General features: G+C 42.2%; 1 protein-coding gene across 4 annotated transcripts in view; it reads left to right on the top strand.

Moving 5' to 3' along the window:
* The window catches only part of LOC113013986 (collagen alpha-1(XX) chain), a 42,152-nt gene extending 20,516 nt beyond the window's left edge, over positions 1 to 21,636 (top strand). For 3 of the 4 annotated variants that reach the window (XM_026155262.1, XM_026155260.1, XM_026155263.1), the window contains 29 exons: positions 130 to 259; positions 506 to 645; positions 1,292 to 1,418; positions 1,977 to 2,116; positions 2,210 to 2,342; positions 3,050 to 3,195; positions 3,341 to 3,470; positions 3,877 to 3,993; positions 4,711 to 4,857; positions 4,987 to 5,043; positions 10,585 to 10,623; positions 10,735 to 10,873; positions 11,145 to 11,287; positions 11,503 to 11,612; positions 11,867 to 12,025; positions 12,158 to 12,235; positions 12,407 to 12,493; positions 12,576 to 12,629; positions 13,279 to 13,374; positions 14,006 to 14,059; positions 14,147 to 14,200; positions 14,285 to 14,338; positions 18,151 to 18,222; positions 18,305 to 18,340; positions 18,489 to 18,555; positions 18,677 to 18,865; positions 18,963 to 19,040; positions 20,219 to 20,380; positions 20,893 to 21,636. In XM_026155262.1, the coding sequence (XP_026011047.1) occupies positions 130 to 259; positions 506 to 645; positions 1,292 to 1,418; positions 1,977 to 2,116; positions 2,210 to 2,342; positions 3,050 to 3,195; positions 3,341 to 3,470; positions 3,877 to 3,993; positions 4,711 to 4,857; positions 4,987 to 5,043; positions 10,585 to 10,623; positions 10,735 to 10,873; positions 11,145 to 11,287; positions 11,503 to 11,612; positions 11,867 to 12,025; positions 12,158 to 12,235; positions 12,407 to 12,493; positions 12,576 to 12,629; positions 13,279 to 13,374; positions 14,006 to 14,059; positions 14,147 to 14,200; positions 14,285 to 14,338; positions 18,151 to 18,222; positions 18,305 to 18,340; positions 18,489 to 18,555; positions 18,677 to 18,865; positions 18,963 to 19,040; positions 20,219 to 20,380; positions 20,893 to 20,921 (2,967 nt within the window). In that variant the 3' untranslated portion in view covers positions 20,922 to 21,636. The remainder of the gene's footprint in view (positions 1 to 129; positions 260 to 505; positions 646 to 1,291; positions 1,419 to 1,976; positions 2,117 to 2,209; positions 2,343 to 3,049; positions 3,196 to 3,340; positions 3,471 to 3,876; positions 3,994 to 4,710; positions 4,858 to 4,986; positions 5,044 to 10,584; positions 10,624 to 10,734; positions 10,874 to 11,144; positions 11,288 to 11,502; positions 11,613 to 11,866; positions 12,026 to 12,157; positions 12,236 to 12,406; positions 12,494 to 12,575; positions 12,630 to 13,278; positions 13,375 to 14,005; positions 14,060 to 14,146; positions 14,201 to 14,284; positions 14,339 to 18,150; positions 18,223 to 18,304; positions 18,341 to 18,488; positions 18,556 to 18,676; positions 18,866 to 18,962; positions 19,041 to 20,218; positions 20,381 to 20,892) is intronic. The other variant, XM_026155261.1, reaches the window with a different exon arrangement.
* The last annotated feature ends 3,243 nt before the right edge of the window (positions 21,637 to 24,879 follow it).

Genomic DNA, 24,879 nt, shown 5'->3' with positions numbered 1-24,879 from the left:
GCTAGTGGCCTATTACCACATCACAACATCAGTGTTCAGCCTTACACTAATGTTGGCAGATACAGTCCCAGTACAAAGCACTGCGCTCAGTAATGAGATGGATGAATGATGTTGTTTCTGTATTTGCAGGAGAAATTTGGTGCAGAACAAACTGTGGTGGAGCTGGCAGGATTACTGCCAGCCACAGACTACTCTGTCACTCTTTATGCGCTTTATGAGGAGGAACCCAGCGACCCTGTCACTGCTGTTACCACCACATGTGAGACATTATCTAAACAGTCTAAGACCGGATTTTTCACTTTCACTTACACTGTGTCTTTATGATTTCCTATTTTAACGTTTCTCCTTCTCCACCGTTCTGCACTCTACCATTGTTTCCTCTGCTAAAATGGTCAAAGATCAGCCTTCTGTAATATAGACATTGGTAACTGTACCTTTCCAAAGTTATTTCAGTACACTTGAGTGCACTTTCAAAGTTCTTCTGCTTTCGTTTTTTACTTTGCAGTCCCCCTCCCAACACCACTGAGTGTTCAGTTCCCGATGGTCACCCACAGTATGATGAAGGTGAGCTGGGTGCCCGGGGCTGGGGATGTCCCCGGCCATAGAATCACCTACAGCACCAACCACGGCAGTGATGTCAAGCAGGTACCTTCCCAAACAAGCCAGTCTTAAAGGATAGGTAACTTAGCCTTGTAACTCTTCAGGAGACTACACAATTTCAATTTCATTAGCACCTAATAAAATGGCATGTTGTATCTGGGTTCAAGTTTTTTAACCAGTTTCTAAAAGCTCACTTTTACTACCATTGGTAACTCATCAGTAAAAGTGTGCTCTTCCTGCCATATGGAGTCTAACTAGTGATGCTCAGTGGAGTCATTTGTTTAACCTGGTTGTACTCTATGGTGTGGTTGTGCCTCAAGTAATGAAAGATGTTTCCATCTTTAGTGGGGACAGTTTTCTTGAATATTGTGCAAAGAATTGTGCTTTATTGGAGGTCTGACATCTTGTTGCCAAGTACTAAATTACCACTTGTAATTTACCACCGCCACAGTGTTGTGCTCCAAATAGGCTGATATGACAAGTGAGTCATGTTTGCAGTCATGCAGTTTCTCTCTGATAGTTAATGGTTTAGTAAAGTTAATAAAGTAAAGTGTAGCTTCTGTACTTTAGACTAATGTACAGAAGCTTCTGTACTCTGTCCCATTTACTGCATTAACAGTTCAAAATGTTTGATAAATGAAATGCTGCCTCAGCCATGTCAGTCATTGATATATATTAAATATCCTTCCAGGTGGAAGTGACAGGAGTGAACTCAGTGCTGGTGCAGAACCTTTCCTCTCTTTCCAGATACCTCATTTCTGTTCAGTCTCACTACGCACAAGGCCTGTCTGCAGCGCTCACCAGTAACGTCACCACACGTGAGACAAAATATTTGTTTTTGGCATGAAGGCATCACCTTAGGCTACATTTGTTAGATCAAACTGACTTCATGTTGTCTTTTTTATTAATAGTTTTTTGGGTATAAACTTGTTGATGCAATCTTTGCTATCTTTGCTCTTTTTCCATAGATTGAACTGAGGAAATGGGAATAAATGGTGTGTTTTTGTTGCAGGCTGCTAGTAAAAAAGTGCTTAAAGATTAAAAATCGGTTCTTTCCCAAGTGTTCTGTTATGTGCAGACACAGTATTGGTTCATCAATTGCGTTAGATGCTTTTAAATTCTTGAATGATTGGTAGGTCAGTGCTGAGTGGTTCCACAAACAAAACAAAACAAAGCATTCCTCAGAAAATGGTCAGGTACAAAAACTGGACTAAAAAGGAGTGAAAAAACAGATAATGTCCAAAGAAATACTTCAGCATTTGGCTCAAGGCTTTTGCACAGTACTGTAAATGTTATTGATTAATAATGAGAAATGTCATAATGTAGCTGTCTCTCTCTTTTTTTTTATTTCCATACACATTATTCTTTTCTTCTAGTGAAGGTGCCTCCTCCTTCAGACCTTAGGGTAACTAATTTCTCAGACAGTGACATCATGGTGCGCTGGGAAGCTGCAGCTGATGATGTTGTTTCTTACCTCATTAAGTGGATCTCCCTAAGTGGAGGCGACCTGAGACAGGTGGGGAAAATTATTGGATTGCTAGAGTACATATTATGAATTAAAAAATACGATATAAACTGTTGTCCTGTGTGTCCCTGCTGTGTATTTCAGCTGCGTATGAGTGGTGACAGTGAAGGAGCAGTTCTTGGAGGGGTGGAGGATGATAAAGAATATCAGATTTCACTGTCTGCACTCTATGGAGATGGAGCTCAGAGTGAAGCTGTGGCCATACGCTACAGCACCTGTGAGTCACACATTTTCTGATCCTGAGCATTTCTCAAACTCAGGAAGGGCAAGCCTGATGAAACCATTTACCTTAGTCACATTAGCAGCAGTGTTCAGCCTAAAAAATACACAAGTTAAAAGTCATGCATTTGAGTCATGCATCCATATTATTTGTTTATTTATTACATTATTTTTGAGACACTGTTAGTTGTTAGAAGCCAGTGTTTTAATGATAGGACATATGTGACAGTAATGAGACAACCTAAGATATCCAAGATTACCACAAAAACACAGAAATAAAAATCATAGAATCACAGAAAGCTTGTTTTTCTCCTGTTAGTCTTTAGGCCCAGTTACCTTTTACTTTTCTGTGGTCAGCAGCCCTTCGTGTCATATTCTGTACAATATAGCATTACTACTACAATAACCTGTAAGTAAATGAACTTCATTGTGTAATTGATGGCAGTTCTCAAAGTACTAGTCACTTAAAGGTTAAATTTCACATCTAAATTCTCATCTTTGAGTAACTAGAACTCTGAGCTATGAAATAAATGTAGTGAGGTTAAAGTATCAAATCAAAGAATCAAATTCTCTGTTATACTTTACATTTATTGTCTAAAAAACACTTTGCTTTGCTGCCAAAATAATTTCCTCCTATAAAGGAACAAAGTGAGGGTTAAGTGTCGTTAGCTGTGGTACTTTATCTCTTCTATGATGTTGCTGCAGTGTCTGGTGGAGGCCCAACCAGCCTCACGGTTTCTGATGAGACTGCCGTCAGCATGGTGATCAGTTGGGTACCTCCCAATGCTCATGTCCTCCAGTATCGCGTGTCCTACACAGCATTGACTGGAACTGATAGCCAGGATCACACTGTGAGTGGGTCGTAGTCATTACATCTTCACCTCTTCTGGGCTTCAGCCGGCTGTCATGTGTCAGAATTCCAGAAATTCCATAAGTCCCAAAACTTTAAATGAGTTCTGACTGTGTTGGGATGATAGTGTTGTTTGTTCTCTGCAGGTGCTGGTCCCTGGTGGAGAGAAGCAGGTGATGCTGGAGTCACTGCAGCCAGATACGCGCTACAGCATCTTGGTCACTGCTGAGTACCACAACAGAGAAGGAGGCAGCGGTTCAGCTCAGGGCAAAACTGGTGAGTCAAACAAGGGAAAGATGTCAAGACAGCTCAAGTGCAACTTCCAGTGAAGAGCGACAGGTTTACATGCAAAAAGTGCAAATGTCCCATTACTTTACCCTTACAGGAGGGATATGCATATGTTTTTGGGCAGTATTGTTTCTACAGCACTACACGTACAGTCATTTTGGTCCAGAGACGCAGATTCCTTTCTCTGCATAATGATGGGCTCTCTGAACAATGAGACAGCAGCCAGTACCAGTACAATACCAGTACTGCTCTTGATACTTGGTTGTAAGTTCAAAAATTACTGGGTGCACTGTGTCTACGTTTATTGTCCATGCTAGTGTGCAGATGACATTCTTTGGCTTTGTTTTTTTTTTGTTTTTTGCTTGTTTTCTTCCTTTTTTTTCTGTCTCTCTAGCCACTTTGCGGGTAAGCAGTGCGAGTGTGGTCAGGTCAGACCACTCCAGTATCTGTGTGTCATGGAGACCAGTATCTGCCGTTGATGGATATCGTATTGTAATCCAGGATGTAAAAGGTATTCTGTAATCATGTCTACAGTGATGTGAAAAGGTGTTTGCCCCCTTCCTGATTTCCTAGTGTTTTGCATCATCAAACAAATTTTAATATTAGAAGAAAGATAAGACAAGTAAATACAAAATGCAGTTTTTAAATGATGATTTCATAGATTAGGAAAACCTCCCTGGTCCTGTGGAAAAAAAAAAAAAGATTGCCCCTCTTGTTAAATCATGAATTAACTGTAACTAACTACATTTTTTGGAAAGCTGAGTTGAGTTTCACTAAACACACTCAGGCCTGATTAATTGCAGACTTGGGATGCAGACCGAATGATTTCCTGTGTCGTTCAGTGGTGCTTTTTGATATGGCATGGTGGTGGTAATGTATTATCTGGAGCTGTTTTTCTGCTTCAGGACCTAGAAGACTTGCTGCGGTAAATAGAACCATGAATTGCTGCTGTCTACCTGCTTTGGAGGGTTTTTTCCCTTAATTATTAACCCCTTCATTTAGCAACTGCATTTTGTGTTTACTTGTGTTATCTTTGTCTAATTTAAATGTTTTTCATCATCTGAAATATTTAAGTGTGACAAACATCCAAAAAATATGAAATTATTTTCATAATTTATATGAAAATAATTATATATATATAATATAAATATATTATATGTGAGTTATTAGTTGTAACAGAACATACAGTGATTGCTGGCAATTTACTCTGTCGTGCATGTGTGCATAGACAAGCAATCAAAGCAAGAAGTTGTGAGTAAGTCCAGCAGAAGCCACTGTTTCACTGATCTGGAACCTGAGACTCTGTATCGCATCAGTGTGCACTCTCTTCTCGGCTCAGCAGAGGGCCCGGCAGTCTCCATCCTCCATCCCACAGGTCTGACATGTTCTCAGAAACACAGATGATCATTGGCCAGCAAACACAAAAACTAATTTAATTCAGAGTTTATGTATGAACAGTAATATATTATTCTATATAAATAATTTCAATGCAATTTTATTACAGCTGCAGCTCCAGCCCGAATTGCCATCCATCCCCGGATGTACCCTATCCACAATGAAGGTAAATCTTTAGATCCACGTATACTTTATCTTCAACTTCTTCTGAGTAGCCTATGAAATATTTTGGGCTGAATTTAACACACGAGTTCAGCAGATTCCCCAGTCACAGTGTGTGTGTGTGTGTGTGTGTGTGTGTGTGTGTGTGTGTGTGTGTGTGTGTGTGTTTCTGTCTTTGCATGAATCAAACTCCAGCTGAAAGGCAATAGCCCACCAATAATATGTTCCAGTCCTGTGCAGCAATCAGTTTTCACCAACACTATCATTTACCTGTATGCGCACAAAAATCAGAGGGGTGCCGTCAAAGTTACCACCGGATTCACGGACCATGTGCACTAGACACTGTTATTGTTACTACTGCATGTTAGTGACTGAATCACTGTAAATAGACATGTGCACACCAGCTATTCACAGCTAGCGTGTTTCCATATTTTTAGATATAAATGCGGTATTGAGGTAGATTGTGGTGAAATTACAAAAACACAAAGAAAAAAATTGAATAATAATAATATTAGACAATAATAATAATAATAAACGTTTAACCTAGAATATGTTTAAAGGTGAAGAATGACAAACCAGAATAAAAGAAGGAAGGAGGGGCCCATTTGATAATCGGGCAGTTAAGTAAGTAAGTAAGTAAACTTTTATTTATATAGCACATTTCTAGATAAAAGATCACAAAGTGCTTTACAAGGTATAGGAACAGATTAAAAAGACAAAGTACAGTCAAAAGTTAACAAAATGCAATTTTAAAAAGATGTGTTTTTAGCTGTTTTTTAAAAGTAATCAGTGAATCAGCAGATCTCAAGTTCTGAGGAAGAGAATTCCACAGTCTGGCGGCCACAGTAGCAAAAGCTCGATCACCCCTAGTTTTCAGTCTCGTATACTGAATAACAAGTAGGCCCTGACCACAAGACCTCAGAGACCTACTAGGGGCATAGGGCTGTAAGAGTTCAATGATGTATGATGGTGCTTGTTCTTGAAGAGCCTTAAATGTCAGAACCAGAATCTTAAAGTGGACTCTGAATTCGACAGGGAGCCAGTGCAGCTGTATAAGCAACGGTGTTATATGTGAGTATTTTGATGTTTTCGTCAGAAGCCTTGCTGCAGCATTTTGGACAATCTGCAGACGCTCCAGGGAACTTTTGTTTAGACATGTGAACAGTGAATTGCAATAGTCCAGTCGTGATGAAATAAAAGCATGAATAACAATCTCCAGTTCAGTATGAGATATTATGGGGCTCAATTTAGAAATATTTCTTAAATGATAGAAGCAAGACCGAACCAGAGATTTGACGTGAATATCCAATGTAAGAGCAGGATCGAAGGTTATTCCTAGGTTCCTGATAGACGATTTCACAAACGTTGAAAGGGGACCAAGAGCATTCATTATGCTGGGTACATGTCTGTCTGGAGCACATACAAGGACTTCAGTTTTATTTTCATTTAGTTGGAGGAAGTTGTCAGCCATCTAACTTTTGATGGTTTCCAGACACACATTTAAAATCCGCAGCTTAGAAGCATCTTCAGGTTTAAAAGATATATATATAGTTGGATGTCGTCTGCGTAGCAGTGGTAACAAATATCCTCAAAAGGGCTCAAAATATGCTGGAGAGGAAGTAAATAAATTAAAAACAATAAGGGCCCCAGCACAGAACCTTGTGGCACACCAAAGGACAGGGACGTAGAAGATGACCTGTACTTAGAAACTGCCACAGAAGAGTATCGTTCACAGAGATACGAGGAGAACCACTCTAAGGCAGACCCAGATACACCGACACAGTATTTCAGCCTATCAAGCAAAATATAATGGTCAACGGTGTCAAAGGCCGACGTGAGATCCAACATTAGGAGTACAGAACACTTTCCTGCATCGTTTTGCATCAGAATGTCATTGGAAACTCTAAGAAGGGCTGTTTCAGTAGAATGAGCTCTACGAAAGCCAGACTGAAATTTGTCAAAGATATTATATTTGTCTAAAACTGCTGTAAGCTGCTTAGCCACAATCTTCTCTAAAATCTTAGCAATTAATGGTATTTTTGAGATCGGTCTGTAGTTGCTAGTGAGAGATGGGTCCAGCGTAGGCTTTTTTAACCCTTTAGAGCCGATCGGAGCGGGAACGCTCTGTTATGCGTAACTATTTTTAAATCCCGGTAGCACTGCAACCACGTAAGCTAGCGCAAAAATTTTTTTTGCATATGAAACCGGAGGAGTTGTACTTACATATTGTGCCATCAGCTTGTCCTAGGTCACGGTTTCCTTCCACATAAAGCTTTGCAAAAACTGCATAAAAAGCGCTTGCAGGAACAAAAACATAATATTCCAGAAACACGCTTTGCCGGTCCGATCAGCTGTTCAAAACACTTCCTACGTTGGAATAGATGTCAGCGCGAACTTTTGCATTTCCGCCATTACCTGGCCGAAACCGGAAGTGACGTCATTTTCGCGGAAATGTAGTCTTTTTTGCGATCAGGGCCTCAGGGCCTATACTGCTCTTTTTAAAAGTTATCTTTGACTTTATGACTTTCTGTGTCGTTTCTGGGATGCTTAGGACTCATATTGCACTGCTGGAAATAGTTTATTTTGATGCATATGCTGCTTTTTTGCAAATTTGCAGTATAATATTTATTTTCGTTTTTCCTGCAGTGTATAAAAATTGGTGTATTTCAAAAATAAAACTATGAAGACACTCAAAATAAATTTCCTGTGGTGGGAAACTATTTTGTGCAACTTTTTTGTATTTACAGTTTTGAGGGATAAGCCTCTTAAATTTCTCTAACTACAAATATATGTTAAAAAATCAAAAACGATTTTCAATTTTTTTGTAGTTTATTGCACTTTTTTGCAATTTATGTAATTACTATGCACTTAATGAATGCATATTATTAAAATCTGGGCTATAATGGTTGTATTGATGTATAGCAACTTGAAATGCTCCCAAAAATGGCTCCACAGCATGTAAAAATATAATATAAGCTCTGGCGGACTTGGTTCTATGGTAGGTCTTAAAGGGTTAACAGGGGGTGTATAACAGCAGTTTTAAAATAAGCAGGGACTTTGCCAGATCCCAAAGAGGTGTTAATTATAGTGAGCATACAGGGACCAATAGAGTAAAAGACATTTTTGAATAACGATGCGGGTAAAATGTCGAGTGAACAAGAGGATACTTTTGTTGCACTAACTATTTTTCCAGCTCGGATAGTGAAACAGGTAAAAATCTTTCTAAAACAACAGGCCGAACTGGCGTGGGAACTGACAGTGCAGATGCTGATGGGGACAATTTTTTACTTATATTGCTAATTTTTTCTAAAAAGAAAGCAAGAAATGTTTCGCAGTCTTCATTAGAAGAAATAATGGCAGCAGGTGGAGCAGGAGTAATGATATCAGTAATAGTGTCAAATAATACCTTAGGATTACCTCTGCTCTTTGCAACCAACTGAGAAAAGTAAGCAGCCCTCGCATCTCTAATTGCATTGTTAAAAGAGGCTAAAAGATCCTTTAAGTAAAGGAGATGAACATTTAAATGAGTTCTCCTCCATAACCGCTCAGCTTTACGACAATTACGTTTTATAGAGCGGATGTTGTCATTTAGCCAAGGTAGGGACTTGGAAACAGGCACAGGTCTCATTTTAACCGGACAGATTTCATCTAAGATCGAAAGACAATGATCATTAAATAGATCTGTTGAGAAATCAACACCGTTTTGTGGGGATAGTGTTAAATTAAAAGCATCTGAGAACTTCTGTGCTGTGGAGGAATTTATAATGCGCGACATAACTGTCCGGTGAACAGGAGACATAGGCTCATGAAAAGACATGTTAAAAAGAATACAATAATGGTCAGAGATAAAAATCTCCTTAGAACAAATACAATCAATATTCAAACCCAAGGTAAAGACAAGGTCCAGTGTGTGACCTTTGTTATGTGTGGGGCCTGACACATGCTGGGTAAAATGAAAAGAATCCATAATTTTGATAAAACCTCTGGCAAACAGGTCGGACTCATCATCAACATGTATATTAAAATCCCCCACTAAAAGCAATTTGGACAACCTCATAGTAGAGGACAGGAAGTCGCTAAACTCCGCTAAAAACAAGCTGTTAGGGCCGGGTGGACGATACACCACAGCACAGTAAAAAGGATCCTTACTACCGATTTTAATGAGCTGCAATTCAAAAGAAAGAAAGTGTCCAACTTTCACTGAACGGCAGTTGAAACGGCTCTGAAATGCCACCGCGAGACCTCCTCCACGACCAGAACCCCGAAGCTGGCTGATGACAGAAAAGCCATTTGGGCACATTTCAATAAGACACGAATAGTCCAAGCCCCGCTGCCAGGTCTCGGTCAGAAGCAGGAAGTCCAGATTATTAGAAGCAATAAAATCGTTAAGCACAAACGATTTATTAGTCAAAGATCGGGCATTAAAGAGCGCCATAGTCAGCGGGGTGAGAGCATCGTTATTAGGAGAAGCTCGAGTTAAAGGACGTAAATACTCGAGGTTAGAGCCTTCACGTTCGTATATTCCACTCACCGAGGGGATGAAAAGCCAGTCAACAGGAGAGTCTGGATTGAACCCTTCTGAGGTAGCACGGTCTCGGAGAGCCAGGCCCTGTATATCCAAGCAGGGCCGTGGAGAACAAATTCCTCTCTATGGAGCTGTTTTGAGCGTAGGTAACAAAACCCGCACGACATCGCTTTCCAATCAGCCCCCGCCGCCAGAAAAGCCTAAGCTTCACCTGGATACCTGATCTCCTTCCTCTTCTTCTCCGTGAACTACGGGGAACGCTGAGAACGCTGGCCGAGGATCCAGCCACTGGCGGTAGATGAAAAGTGCCAAAGGAGTGCGGGGGAAAGTGCGGAGCATAGAAAGTGCCAAAGGAGGAGGAAGATGGAACATCTTGGGCCATCATTGAAGATCGGATTGATAACAGCGTCAAACGATCATAAACCAAGGCAGCCAGAACATCATTGATACAAATAAAAAACAGCAGAGTAGAGAAAAAAAACACGACGATAGAACGTGACAAACTGCACCCGGCAGCGGCGAAGCCAAACACAGGCGCCATCATACCGGAAGCAAGTTGTGGAATAAACAATAACTTCAACATTAATATAAAAAGAAATTAAGTGAAAGTGTTGACCTCTGGTAAGAATGGGCATAGTTTTTTAATGACTGTGGTGCTGATATGCAAAGCTTTTTAATACGATGGAGATCACGTTTGTTTTTAAATTGTAAACAATAAGTTTTCTAAGAAATATTTCTAAGGAAGTTGGTGTGTGCACACACTGTGTCTGTGAAGGTTCTCAGTCATCCAGGTCATCGTAGTCAAAGGAGCTTGCAAAGAAAAGCGTCTGGACTTCTTTAAGTTACTTGAAGTATACGAAGTATACGATTCAATTCATTTGAATCGTATACTTCAAGTAACTTAAAGAAGTCCAGACGCTTTTCTTTGCAAGCTCCTTTGACTGTGTGCACACACTGTTTTTGAATAAAACCCGAGCATACAGCAGTACTTTTGCCTACTTTTACACTCTTGTGTTGCAGTGTGCCCTGAAGTCACCATCAGAAACAGCATTGTTAAAGGTGAGACACGCTGTCCTCCCTTTAAACTGAAACTTAAAAAAAACAAAACAAACAACAACAACTACGAAGGAAGCACCACACTGTGTTTCTGTTACGTTTGTGCTGGTTTAGGGTTCAACATGATGGAAGCCTTTGGTCTGACTCAGAGAGCTCACTCATCGGTGGAGGGAGTGGCAGCCGAGCCTTTTGTCTTCAACACGCTCCCCACCTACACTCTGTACAGAGACGTCCAACTGACACAGAGCACCAAGTGAGAATTTCTTTCAGTCCTCCACCTTTTCTTTGTCATTGTATTTTAATTTGAGTAAACACCAGTTCACTGACATAGACACTAATGCAATGCTTTTCAAAATTTTTGTAGCATGTCTCATAAGCCAACCCTAACATCACATGGTCCTTTTTTTGTGCTGTGCTTGTGAGACTCAGGCATGGAAAGGAAAATTATGTAAACTTTCACAGAAATGTGTTTAGTCAGTGATAGAAAAAAGTGAATCTTGCGGTCTGTCTTGCCATCCTTCCAGGTTTATCCACCCCGCAGGTTTCTCCCCAGAGCACACCATCAGCATTGCCTTCCGAATGCTGCAGGATACACCCAGGGAGCCTTTTGCTCTCTGGCAGCTCACAGACAATGACTTCCAGCCAAAGATGGGAGTGGTGATTGACCGTGAGTAACACTGCCTGCACCTTCCCGCCTCCTGCACTGGAAGCATGTCTTTGGACTTGTTGCAGTCCCTTAATCGTCTACATTGTTCTTTAACAAAAACAGAGAACAGAAGTGAACACATTTCTGTAAACTCACCTCCCTAAGCTCATTATTGTGGCTTTTACGGGAAATAACAAATGATGACCTTATTATCCTGTGTGTTTGTGTTTTTGCAGCAACCACCAAGCACCTGTTATACTTCAGTCTGGACTACAGAGGTGAAGTGCAGGAGCTGACCTTTGACCAGCCACAGGTCCACAGGCTGTTCTATGGCAGTTTCCACAAGGTGAATGTAAAACTAGGAAAATAGGCTACCCTACGCTGAGAAGCGCCCTATGGTCGCTGGCAGAGAGATAACCGTCCACTCTCACATTTGTTTTAATGATGGGCAGTTTAGGATCATCATTTAACTTAACCCCACTGCATTTCATTGAACTGTGAGAGGAAGACTCTCCCAAAGTGTGAGGTAGGGTTAGTGTTAGTAGATATGATGACTTAGACCTCAGACGCCTAAACGGCACATTTTCTTCCATTTGGCAGGTTCACCTTTCTGTTAGCCAGGTGAGTGTATCCTTGTCTGTGGACTGTCAGCACGTGGGTGAGAGGCCAGCCCGTCCTCTAGGCAACCTGCCCACCGATGGATTTGAGATGCTGGGAAAACTGGTGAAGACCCGAGGACCTAACAGTGGCTCAGCCCCGGTATTTAACATTCTTTGATATTAATTCTAGCTCAGCCTATTAATGCACTCTAAACATACCTTTAAAAACTGTGGATGATCACTTCCTCTGTCCTGTATTCAATGTCTGTTCTGTGCTCTTCATCACTTCCAGTTTCAGCTGCAGTCTTTTGAAATCGTCTGTAACACCACGTGGGCTTCAGAGGATACCTGCTGTGACCTGCCTGGAGTGGTCAGTGTGCTAATATTTACATTCACCTTTCTTCAACCCTTATTATTTCACAAAAAAATCATATAGCTGTCATGATTTTTTTTATCAAGTGGTGGTGCAACATTGAGAGAACCTTTCTAAGAGCAGTGTAAATTTGCTCACTTAATATCTTTATTATTGTGTCTGTGTAAGAGAGATGAGGAGAGCTGCCCTGCCCCTGCGTACACATGTACCTGTTCCTCTGACGTCCCTGGAGCTCCTGGTCCCCCTGGACCACCTGTATGTCACCTCAAACACACCCAGAGTACTTGTTGCATGATTCCTCACTGTTAAACACTCAGTTCTTTGTCTTCTTTCCCAGGGGAAGCCAGGCCCTCGTGGCGAAAAAGGTGAAAAAGGAGAACATGGCCAAAAGGTGAGCTGAAAGCTTTATTCAGACCTTTCAGATGCAGTCATGGCTTTATTTAGAAGTTTGTGTATAACAGTCAGGTTTTTCTCATTTTGCCTGAGAAGTTGAACAGCTTAAACCCTGCTGCTCCTGCCACAAGAGGAGACTTAGCAAACAGGCATTACTTTTTTTTTAACGATTAAATATTCCCTGAAGAAAATATGCAAAGAATCAGCTAAAAAAATACAAATGCAGCTGTTGAACAGCTGTTTCCATGTAGTTTCAGTCACAGTGTAGGTAGGGATCGCTCAGTAGGTAGAGTGTTTGCCCCATGATCTGAAGGTTGGAACGGCTACCCTGAGGTACCCCTGAGCAAGGTACCGTCCCCACACAATGCTCCCCGGGCGCTACATTGGTGGCTGCCCACTGCTTCACTGGGTGAAAGAGTTAAATGCAGAGGAGTAATTTCCCTACTGGGACTAACGCATACACAATACACAATAAATGAGTGTTACATCAATGCGCAACTGACAGTGGAAGGGAACTTAATCAGACTCATGAACATGAGAACATAACATAGATAATATCTCAGACTGTTTGTTGAAACCAGAACCATCTACCTGTAAGTCTCACTTTTCTTTGAATTAGTCTCTTATTTATTTATTTATTTTTTCAGGGAGAAGTAGGTCCTCCAGGAAATCCTGGACTTGAGGGAGGCCTTGGACCTGTGGGCAGCATCGGGCCACGAGGCATTACAATGCAGGGCAAAAAGGTAGATTTAACCCTCTGGGGTCCAGGGTATAATTGGCTGTGTTTGACTACTTTGGATTTTACCTTTATATTTCACCTTAGAAACGGTTTACTTTGCCTTGTTTTGTAACATTTCTTTTCAGCACAACCTAATGTGTCCGGCTACACAGTTTTTTGTTGTTTTTTTTTTTTTTTTGCCTGCAAGGGAAGCACTGTCCTTACAAAGTCCAGTGTTTACTGTTTCTTCCTGCACTAAACATGACAACAGTACTCAGGAAAAAGTATGCTGAAAATTATTTATCATAACCCGAATTTTAGATGGGATATAAACACTATTTAAAAGCTGGTATATAGTTTGAAGTCTGCACTTCAAACCATGTCATTTGGACTCGCCCATCTGTCAATGGTCAATGTCAATGGTAACTTTATTGTCCCTGATGGGAAGTTGATTCGCAGTATGTCAAAACAAACAACAAACATACAACCAACACATCACGTACACTCATTAAAAAAATACTATAATATAATGTCGAACCCAGAGGGTTAAATGTGTACCAATACAGTAACTATGGTGAAAGCTTTGCCAAACAAATGTATGTGCATCCATGTGGATAGTTTATTGTGCAAAAACGTACTCGTATTAATTTCTTTAGGGTCCACCAGGAGCAAGGGGAGAGAAGGGAGATCCTGGGCGACCGGGAGTGCAGGTAAGTTTAAAGTGAAGTAATGGAGTCACCAGAACCTAACCATCTGCTTCTAACAGCTCTCTGTCTCAACCTACTCTGTCTCTCTAGGGGGTACCAGGACCACCAGGTCAAAAAGGGGAGGAGGGAATCGCAGGTGCCAAGGTGAGCTGCTTGATCTCAGTCAGCACAGAATGCATCAAGCTGAGCTCTGTTTCTGTCCTCATCTCTCTGCTACATCTCTCACAGGGCATCAGAGGTGTGGAAGGGAACATGGGCGCACCCGGCATCACTGGACCCAGGGTAAAGCGTAAATACATCTTCATCTGTTTGTATGCATTTTTGCCTTTGCTGCCAATTTTAAGTTTGGGCAGTGACACTGAGTTTGAGAAAGTGCATCTTATCATCAGGGAACAGTTTAGACTGTGAACGAACCTTTTCCATTTTAGACACTACACAAGCTGTCCTCTAGCACCACTCTCAGGACAAAGTATCTTTGTTCAAGGTTCAAGGTTCTTTATTTGTCACATGCATAGTTATACAGGTATAACACACAGTGAAATGTAACCTGACACGCTCCTCGACTTGTGCAAAAAAGGGGGGGGAGGAAGAACATCATATATAATATATACATTAGGTGAATGTGCAGTAGTAGCATGTAAGCAGCAAGCAGGTGAATTCTGTATATTAAGTGAATTAAATAAGAATAGACAATATGAACATATTTAAAATTAAAGGGGGGTTCCCCGGAGGCATCTTCCTTGGGGGGGCTCAACCCGGGGTAGCGGTCATGTCCGGGTGGGGGCTCTTTTGGCTCTCGGGTGACTGTTTCCTCGTGGCTGCGTGCAGCGGGGCTAGGGGAGGGTCTGTGCTGACGGACGTGGGTTACTGACCTGGTAGCCTGTCTGCCCCTGGGTGCGTCCGGGATGGGCGTGAGGTTCTGGGGGCGCTCCGTCTCTGGGCTGGGGCCCTGGCCGGGCCTCGGGGCCTTGGGTCCTGGTTTGTGTGTTGCCGGGGTTGTGGGCGGGTGGGTGCATGGGGGCCCATCCCTGGCGCAGGGTGCCGCCGGTGCGTCGAGCCCCTGGGGGGCTCTTCAACTGGTGGGGGAGATTGTCACATCTTGCAGGAGCTTTCCTCTCCTCAGGAACTCTCTGCAGGAGGGGGAGATACAGGAGAGGTGGAGGAAGATCTCAGCCTGGGCGTCTATTGTCTCATGTAGTCTGGAAGATGAATGGATGGTGGGGTGAGTGCAGTTTTCTCTGTGGTGGGGTTGGGTGGACTGTCCCGGGCTCTGTGGGGCCGGGGGGCGCTGCTGCGCTGGGCCCCGGTCTGGATGGGCCTGGGCCCCCTTTCCCTGGCGGGTCGCGGAGTATGGGAGTGCCTACTGGGGTCAGCGGGGGAGCTGGCCCCAGGGAGGGGTCACCTGCCCCTCCCTTCCTTCCCTCCCCATCTCCAGCTGCCTCCCTCTTCCCGCTCCACCACAACCACCCACACATGCAGGGCCTTGGAGTAGGGGTATGTCACCAGGGTGCAGAGGAGGCTACCCCCCCCCCCCCCCCCCCTCTGTCCCCTTCTGGCTGCCTCTGCCTCAATTTTATCCCACAACTTAGACATTCACATTACTCACACTCTCATTACACATACATATAGGATCTTGGGGGTGGGCACGATACACAGAGTCCAAATTACCATCAGGGTGTACACTTCACCCCTGGCGTCGTTGCCCACCTCTCAATTTTGAATACACGTAGACATTGAGGGCTAGCAGGAGGGGCTATGCGCTTACCTGCTGCTCTCTGGCAGGTAGCTCCATGCCCTCCTGGGTTTTAAATGCACCTTAGAACACACATGCATCAACACTACAATGAGCGGGTGGAGGGAGGTTTGGAGTCTTCTCTCACCCCCGTTCTCTGCGGCCTGCTGGAGCGGGGGGGCTAGGAGGAGTTGGCCGTCCAGCTGCGGTCTGGAATGTGGGGCCTCCCTGCTGCTGCGGAGTCGGGGCGGTCTGCCTCTCCCCACCGCAGGAAAAAGGGTAACACCACCTGGGTCTGGGTGCAGTTCCCCCCTCCAGGGGCAAGGGTACCTAGACCCGGTTCGTAGAGTACGCTTGGGGAGTGTGATCGTGTGTACAGCGTCTCTTTATGTCTGTCTCCATGTTGGTTGAGTGTGGAGTGAGTGCATATGAGAGCATGAGGGTGGGGATGGATGTTTGTGTCTGTGTGTGCCTGTATGTCTGTGTCTATATGTCAGGTTGGGTATCAGACGCCACCTCTCTGGGGACATCTTAGGCCCTCCAAGGTTTGGAGGCCTATCTCCACCCACCACTTCCCCTGCCAGTGGCGGACTCCCTCAGGTGTCGGTGCGTTGGTGGTTCTTTGTGTCTGGGGGTGGGCGTCCGGGTACACACCGGCTCACTCCTTGGCGGCCGCTTATCGGGGCCTGGAGCCTGGGGCTCGCTCGGGCCACTTCGGAGGTGGGGTGCCCCCGGCCTCTCGGCCTGGGGCTCGGTCACTCAGGCACAGCTGGCTGCCGGCGGAGCTCACGGGCGCATCACTGCAACCCCCCCTGGCTTCTGCTCCGCGGCTGCTGAGTGAGCCCTCATCTGGGACTCTCCTCAGCTCTTACTGGGACAGTGGCGCGGCTGCCCCTCTGTTGGTCTTCCTTGGTCTCTTGTGTTCTGGGGACCTCTGGATGTCTGGAGTTTTGATCTCCTCCATACCTGCTTCATACCCTGGAGGACGGGGCTGTGGCTCCCCACACTCCCTAGCAGATCGTTACATGGAGAAACCTTTGGAATGCAAGCATGCTGATCCACACAGGTATGCACACAGGTGTACACATGGGTATTCACAGACGCGGACTACAGCTTTCTTGGCTGCTGCCTCAAAGCACATTGTACGCTGTCTATCTTGCGTGCTGCACAATATCGTTTATTATTTAGTATCTACTGATATCTACTGCTAGCTAGTTTATTGTGATGGTGCCGTTTTTTTTTATTATGTTGCTCTTTGTTGTTTGCTTTCTCTTCTGTTTTTTTTCTCCATACAGGTGACCCAGGTGTTTTGTTTTTTTTGTTTGTTTTTCTTTCTTTCTTCTCCCCCTTCTCACCGTCTCTTCTCCCCTTTGGTTTTCTTTCTCTCCCTCTCTTTCTTTCATTCTTTCTCCCTGTCCTATCCCCCAGTCATGTCTGTCCCGTTTGTAGCAACTGAAAATAAAATAAATTCATAATTATAATAAAGGTCAATCAAATGGACCAATATGGCAAGGCCATGATGATCCACTTGGTAAAATAAATCCGCTTGGCATCTTTCTTGGCCTTAAGACAACAATTCTGATGGCTAAAGATCCAAACGGGACACAAAAAAAAAAAAAAAAAAAAATTAAAGGAATTTGAAATGTACATTGTGCCGGTGGGTTTGTTTAATCAAACTTTGAAATGAAATACGGTCACTGTAGTTCAACACAGAAAACAACATTCAGCTCAACTGCTGTTCATTTGGTTCTTTTATTTTTTATACAGTGAGGTTGAAGTTGTTACCAATTTAGCAATTCCTATTCAATTATTGGTATCACTTTAATTAAATTCCTTATCAATTCTCTTATTGATACTCATTGGATTCTCATTGGCTCCACTTTGAGAGTCACCACCATTGCTAAGCAACATATCAAAGACATTACATGCACGTTACGTTATATGTTGCAAATGATTTGCATGCTGTGTGGTCAAATGTTTGTGCATGTCGGAGGTATTTCCCCTCTCTGTTGTGATCAGTGTTTGGTCATTACTCAGAAAAAGTAGTTATTACACATATTACACAGTACACTTTTTTAAAAACTAATGCAGTATGTTATTTAATTACGCAAGTGAAAGTGGACTTGAGAAGTGGGATTGATAGACAAACAGACTAACAATTCCAAGGGGAACCACTGGGAAACGGTTCTTCACCTCCTTAGTGAGGTGTAATGAGCTGCTCTTTTATGTGTCCTGACCTTATCAAGTAAAGTCAATCAAACATGTGGTGTGTGTATAATAAAACTGTTTGCTATCAGGACTTTGTGTCTGACTCACTGTAGGTTTATGCATCTAGCATATTCTATCTATCATGTTTAAACAGGGTTTCCAAGGAATGCCAGGATACCCAGGGCCTATAGGAGAAAGGGGCCCCCCAGGTCCTGTGGGACCTACGGTAAGACCTAGGAAATAAATATCACATAAAAGTCTGACCTGTCCTTACAGCTGGTTATTTATCTTTACACTCTACACTACAGGGCTTGCCAGGTAATAAAGGGGAAAGAGGAGAAAAGGTGTGTTATATCATCATTATCTTCTTTTTTTCATATAGATCAGCTGTAATGGCATCTGATCTTCTTTTTAAATACCTTCTAAAATGTTTCAGTTTCTTTTCAATTGACTTTATCTGGACAAACAGTTTGTAACTCTGTTTTTTTACAGGGAGAACCTCAGTCCATGGCTATGATCTACCAACTGGTCACACAGGCCTGTGAACAACTAGTACATAGTAAGCACTCTAAAAGCAAGCATGTCAGAAATGCATACTGTCTGCAGTGCTGTTTGCCCTCCTCACTGTGAGGAAGAGTCCAATAAGAGTGCCAAAACATTTTTATTCTTTGCTTTTTCAGAGGAGGTGTTAAAACTCGACATGTTCATTAACGAGATCGGTCGTAAGCCAGTTCCAATTGAAGAGCCAGTGGGGCCTCCAGGGGAACCAGGAATACCAGGGCCCAAGGGCCCACCGGGTGAGAGGGGCTCACAGGGTCGTGTAGGCCCAAGGGGAACACCTGGCAGGCCTGGATATCCAGGAGAGCAAGGTAAGCTTAGTAGATAGTTTGTTGGAAGCAAAACATCACTTACAGTTTGATGTTTAACCAAAGTTATCACATTGATTTGTCTCTTCCCTCTCTGCAGGAAGGAAAGGTGTGCCTGGGGACAAAGGTGATGCAGGGTCCAATGTCCAGGGTCACCCAGGGGTCAAGGGATTAGCAGGTACCTCTGTATAAGTAACATAATAAAAGCACACACACATTCAAAGTTACCAAACTTGAAATGATGTCAATGGTCAATGGTAACTTTATTGTCCCCAGTGGGAAGTTGATTTGCAGTCTGTCCATACACAGAAAGACAAAAACAAACAAAGACAGCACACACACAAAAAAATAAATAAATATATATTTTTTAAAAAGCCCAGAGAGAACAGCCCAAATTTTGTCATCAACAAAGTGCAATGTGTAATGGCAACAACCCTTATGTTTAGTATTATTATCCATGACAATAGCAACAGGTACAAAAGACACTCTGTCTCTTGGTCTTTACTCCAAGCACTTTATATTGACGACCTGAGGGAAGCAGCTGAAAATTATTAAAGAAAGGATGGTCTGAACACAACATGACAGAGGTTGTCTTCCACAGCACTTGTCTGTTATAAAAGTCCACAAGCTGGACCTGAGACTTCCCTGAAATCTGACCAGCCACTTTACCCAGATTACTAAGTCTGGTCTTATTGTTCAAACACACATTACCATACCAAGCAATGATACAGACCATTAAAACAGATTCAATAAAACCTTTATAAAAAAGGGTCATCATTCAGTTAAAACCTCTCAGTCTCCTTAAAAAGTACACTCGTTGTTGATCCTTTTTCACTGTAGCAGCAAGACATGACTCAAAGGACAGAGCCTTATAACGAACAACTCCCAAATACTTGTAACTGTCCACCAGTTCAATGGCTGCACCATTTACTACTGTCAGTGCAGAATGGGGGGAATGGTTCCTGAAGTCAATTACCATGTCCTTAGTTTTCAAAGTGTTGATCTTTAAGAATGACTGATCACACCAAGAAGCAAACTCATCCACAACAGGCCAATGGGAATCCTCTTCACCATGAAGAAGGCTTACAATGACTGTAAGCTGCATATTTAATGAAATGCCTGTTAGCCTGTGTACTGCGACAGTCATTAGTGTACAAAAATATAGTAGAGGAGAGAGACAACAACCCTGTGGTGAACCAGTAGAAGAATTCAGCTGTTTGGAAAAGCAGCCGTTGCTATATGTGCTAATAATGAATAATGATAAACTCCTTGTTTTTGACTGTCTCGTAGCATGAGTGTTTTGATAAGCACCTAAAATAAAATGTAGTATTACTGTTTTAAAATGTGTATCCACAGGACCTCCTGGTGAGTCTAAGCTGGGAATCCCAGGTCCCAAAGGAGAAAATGGTATGCTGGGGCCATCTGGGATCCCCGGAACACCAGGTCAGCCGGGCGAGATTGGACCACCGGGTGTTTGTGACAACAGCGGAGGCTGCCACATGCTTCCTCAGCAAACAGGTTAGCAGCTAGAGAAAGGCTACTAATCATGCAACCCTGTGAATGTAATGAGTATGAAGATCCAGGCCTGTTTTTTGTTTTGTGTTAACTAATGAAGTACATGTGTAAGTACATGCATGTTTGTCTGGTGTAAGAGGAGCGCTACAGTAGGCAGGATTTCTATTCTCACATTCTGGTGTGTGTTTTTTGTTGTTGTTGTTGTGGTGGTGGTGTTTCTTATATAGTAATATGATCATTTTGGCTGAGAGTGCTGAAGTCCCAATCTGCTGTCCACACCTTACGTTTATGAGGTGCAGCCAATCAGAAGACAGATGGTTTAAAGAATGGTTGACTTAAAAGGAGATGAACTAAACCAGCTTGTTTTAGTAGCTGCACGTGACTAAATCACTGTGGACTGTGTTCAGCTGTGAGCCATGCAAAGCTGCAAAGCACTTCTCATTTGACAGAATTGGGTAACTTTGACATCATTTTCACTTATTCGGCATCCTTTTCAAGTTTCTTTCTTCACACAGAAGACTCTTATGATGACTACCAGCCTTGAATGGAGAAAACATGCAGGAGGCAGTGGTAAGGTGACTGACATCTGTAGGAAATGACTGGTTAATTTGGAAGTGAGCAAAAGACTGACACTGGAGCACAGAAGAACTTTGAAGAGGTTTGAAGAGGTTTGCTGCATTGAAAAAGAAAATAGTAAGGGAAGATTGTGTCTCTCTCTTCTCTTATTAAAATCTTCACTCATGTTTCAAATCAGCTAAGAAATTATTCACTTAAGAACAATTAGGGAGCTTTTTCGTACAAAACCTACCAGTTGATGGATAGCTTCATAAGAGATCTTTTCCCAGTGGAATCAGTAAAGTCTTGCCTTAAACAATGTATTCGCACTGAAATCTTTGTTGCCACGTTTCTGTATTCATGCACTGTATCAATGCCAAATAGTTTAGCTGCATATGTTATTTTCTGTGTATTTCATTTGCCATTCTAACCTTAACTGCCTCAAGAAGAATGAAATTGCATAATCCATGGTGGAAAAGCTTCTTTTTCTTCCATGGTATAAATGATGCTGTGAGAACATTTCTTTCCACGTGTATGATAATTGTTATATTGTTAATTATATTAACTGTATCTGGATATCCATGTTTATTTTAAACTGTATGAATTCTAATTGCTTATTTGTGTTTACATTTAATGATTTTCAAAGCTTTGGTGACAAGAATTTGTGTATAAAAGAAAGAGAAATACAGTGTCAGATAATATTTCTTTTGGTGTATCTTTTTTGTTGCTTTTTCTATGTTTTTTTTAATCTTGTTAATAAAATGTATAAAAATGTGTGTAATTAATCACAATGTGTTAGTGTGTAATCACCCTGAGACATGCATGCCTGTCTGCCAGCATCAAATCTAAAGCTGGTTCTGATTTGCAGATGCAGCCTGCGTAATTTGTCCAGATTATCCGAGCTCTGTTCACTACACATCCAGTCTTCACTTATCAAATCTGTAAGATTCAAGGCTGGTCCTTAAAAGCTCCCAACAACGCAAAACTGCAGTTTTGTGTTGTGTCACTGGAACAAAAAGTCATAATGTAATGAAATTCTGTTAGGAGGGTGGAAAAAAATAACATGATAGTGTTATAATTCTTCATTCAACCATCTTGAGGAGATCATTGTTTCCAGTGGCCTCTATTTTGCAGAGCACAGCCAACCTGTAAGTGACAAGCAAAATGTTGTCAAATTGCCTGCAGTAGTAGTCTCGGGCTGGGGGGCTGCAGTAATCCTAGCGTATTTGTCAAAATAAAGGGAGATCATTTGGACCGAAGTGGGGAAATTCTTGTTCCCTTCAAATACTTTGCACAACACTGCAGAAAATAAACTCTCGGTTACTGGTTGTAACAGGGCGGCCCTTAGCGGCTGGAAACACAGTGAGATGGACCAAGGCAAGTGTAGTGGAACCAAAAAACGCATTTATTTGCTATACAGCTCTCCTTACAACAATTAATTTGTTAAGCTTCTTCACAGCACAAAAATCCATCCTCTAATGACAACTGGCAGCCTTAAATATGTTCAGCTGTCACAGACTTAACCATTATTCCACTCTCAGGTAAATTCTTAAATCCCAACCTTCCATCACAGTATACAATATATCAATAAGAATAAATAAATACATTTTCACATTTACATATTAATAAATATTTCACACTTAATGTTACACCAAACCCAATATTATAAAAACCCAAGCACAAAAAGATTCACCACACTCTCTTTACCAATGGTCTCTCCCGGAACCTTTAAATGGTGTCTGGACCCCCAGGGAAACATTTGCCCAAACACCTTGAAGAGGACACAGGCAAGAAAGGTGAGTAATCATTATCTTACACTTATTTGCACCACTTTTATCCCTAGATTTCACACACACATGCATTAGTTTTCCTTACTGGTAAACCTTAATCACAATCTCGATCACCATTCTTCTCTCCTGACAGACAACCACCACATTCCTTGATGAGGAGCAGCTGTGCAGGATCTGAAATAAGGCTACCAACTGATTTTAAAATTCCCAATAAATAGTCAATAAATATTTAAACTTCTTGTGTGCAAATCCATGCTTAAAGTGCAATGCTAAATAAAGTGCTTGATAAGGTGCTTTTAATAAAGTGAAAGGTGTGCTCTAAAGTGCTATACAGATAATATAATATAAATAAATGCAGTAAGGGAGTCCTCTTCCTTAAACTGGTCTTACGTTTAAATAGTGAAAGTGCTGAAATATATATATTTAGAAATGTTCCTTTTGACTTTGTCATGTTATTTGATCATTATTGTTATTGCATTCATGTACAAGCAGGATATTGAAGCTGTAGTTCGGTTTTATTGTGGAATATTCTGCTTGCCTTGAATATTTAAATATTCAGCAGACTCGGCAACAATGCAGAAGAGCTGAAGGCCACTATCAGAGCAATCTGGGCTCTCATCACACCTGAGCAGTGCCACAGACTGATTCCATGCCACGCCTTATTGCTGTAGTAATTCAGGCAACAGGAGCCCCAACTAAGGCTACGTTCACACTGCAGGTCTTAATGCTCAATTCCGATTTTTTGATCAAATCCGATTTTTTTGTCTCCTCGTTCACACTACAAATAAAATGCGACAGCAAACGCGCTCTAGTGTGAACGCTCAAAGCGGCCCGCATGCGCAAAAGAAGATGTCACACACAACGCGCTCTGTTTAGACCAAGAACAAACAGTATTGTTTGACTGATGGCCGTTAATATAAAGACTTCGGACTTTACGTTTCCCAATTTTTGCTTTAAGTTATTTTGTTATTTACATAATAATGTAAATAACCTAATAATGATCCTTATTGCTGTTTAAGAGAGGAGCGGTGCTTCAAAGGATAGTTGCAGATTTCTGTCAGAATCTGCAGATTATACAGTACAAATAAAATGTTTACGTTGTCTTCCCAACAGTTTCACTGACATCTACACTGGATGGCTAGGAAGCGTTCGCGATGTCTTCTCGGGCGCTGATAATTGGCGTCTGTGTTGTGTCGGTGACGTAAAAGGCGGATTTAATGCGACTTGACCGTTCAAACAGCAGTCGCTTTCTAAAACATCGGATATGTATCGGATTCAGTACCACATACGAAAGTGATCCAGATCGGATTTGAAAATATCGGATTTGTACCGTTCACACTTTCATACCATGATCGGATATGGGTCGCATAGGGTCAAAAAAATCGGATTTGATGCAGGCGAAAGCGCATCAAATCCGATTTTTTTGACGCTATGTGACCCATATCCGATCATGGTATGAAAGTGTGAACGGTACAAATCCGATATTTTCAAATCCGATCTGGGTCACTTTCGTATGTGGTACTGAATCCGATACATATCCGATGTTTTAGAAAGCGACTGCTGTTTGAACGGTCATGTCGCATTAAATCCGTCTTTTACGTCACTGACACAAGACAGACGCCAATTATCAGCGCCCGATAAGACATTGCGAAAGCTTCTTGGCCATCCGGTGAAACTGCTGGGAAGACAACGTTGGAGAAACGTTAACATTTTATTTGTACTGCATAATCTGCAGATTAAGACAGAAATCGGCAACTATCCTTTGAAGCACAGCTCCTCTCTAAAACAGCGATAAGGATAATTATTAGGTTATCTACATTATTATGTAAATAACAAAATAACTTAAAGCAAAAATTGGGAAACGTGAAGTCCGAAGTCTTTATATTAAGGGCCATCAGTCAAACAATATTGTTTGCTCTGGGTCTAAACAGAGCGCGTTGTGTGTGTGACATCTTCTTTTGCGCATGCGGGCCGCTTTGAGCGTTCACACTAGAGCGCGTTTGCTGTCGCATTTTTTTTGTAGTGTGAACGAGCAGACAAAAAAATCAGATTTGATCAAAAAATCGGAATTGAGCATTAAGACCTGCAGTGTGGACGTAGCCTACGTATTGAGTGCTGTACATGCTCATACTTTTCGTGTTCATACTTTTCAGTTGG

The sequence above is a fragment of the Astatotilapia calliptera genome, chromosome 20, assembly GCF_900246225.1.
Source record: "Astatotilapia calliptera chromosome 20, fAstCal1.2, whole genome shotgun sequence".
Taxonomy (NCBI): domain Eukaryota; kingdom Metazoa; phylum Chordata; class Actinopteri; order Cichliformes; family Cichlidae; genus Astatotilapia; species Astatotilapia calliptera.
The sequence above is the reverse complement of the archived record's forward strand: the minus strand, read 5'-3'. Positions and strand labels throughout refer to the sequence as shown.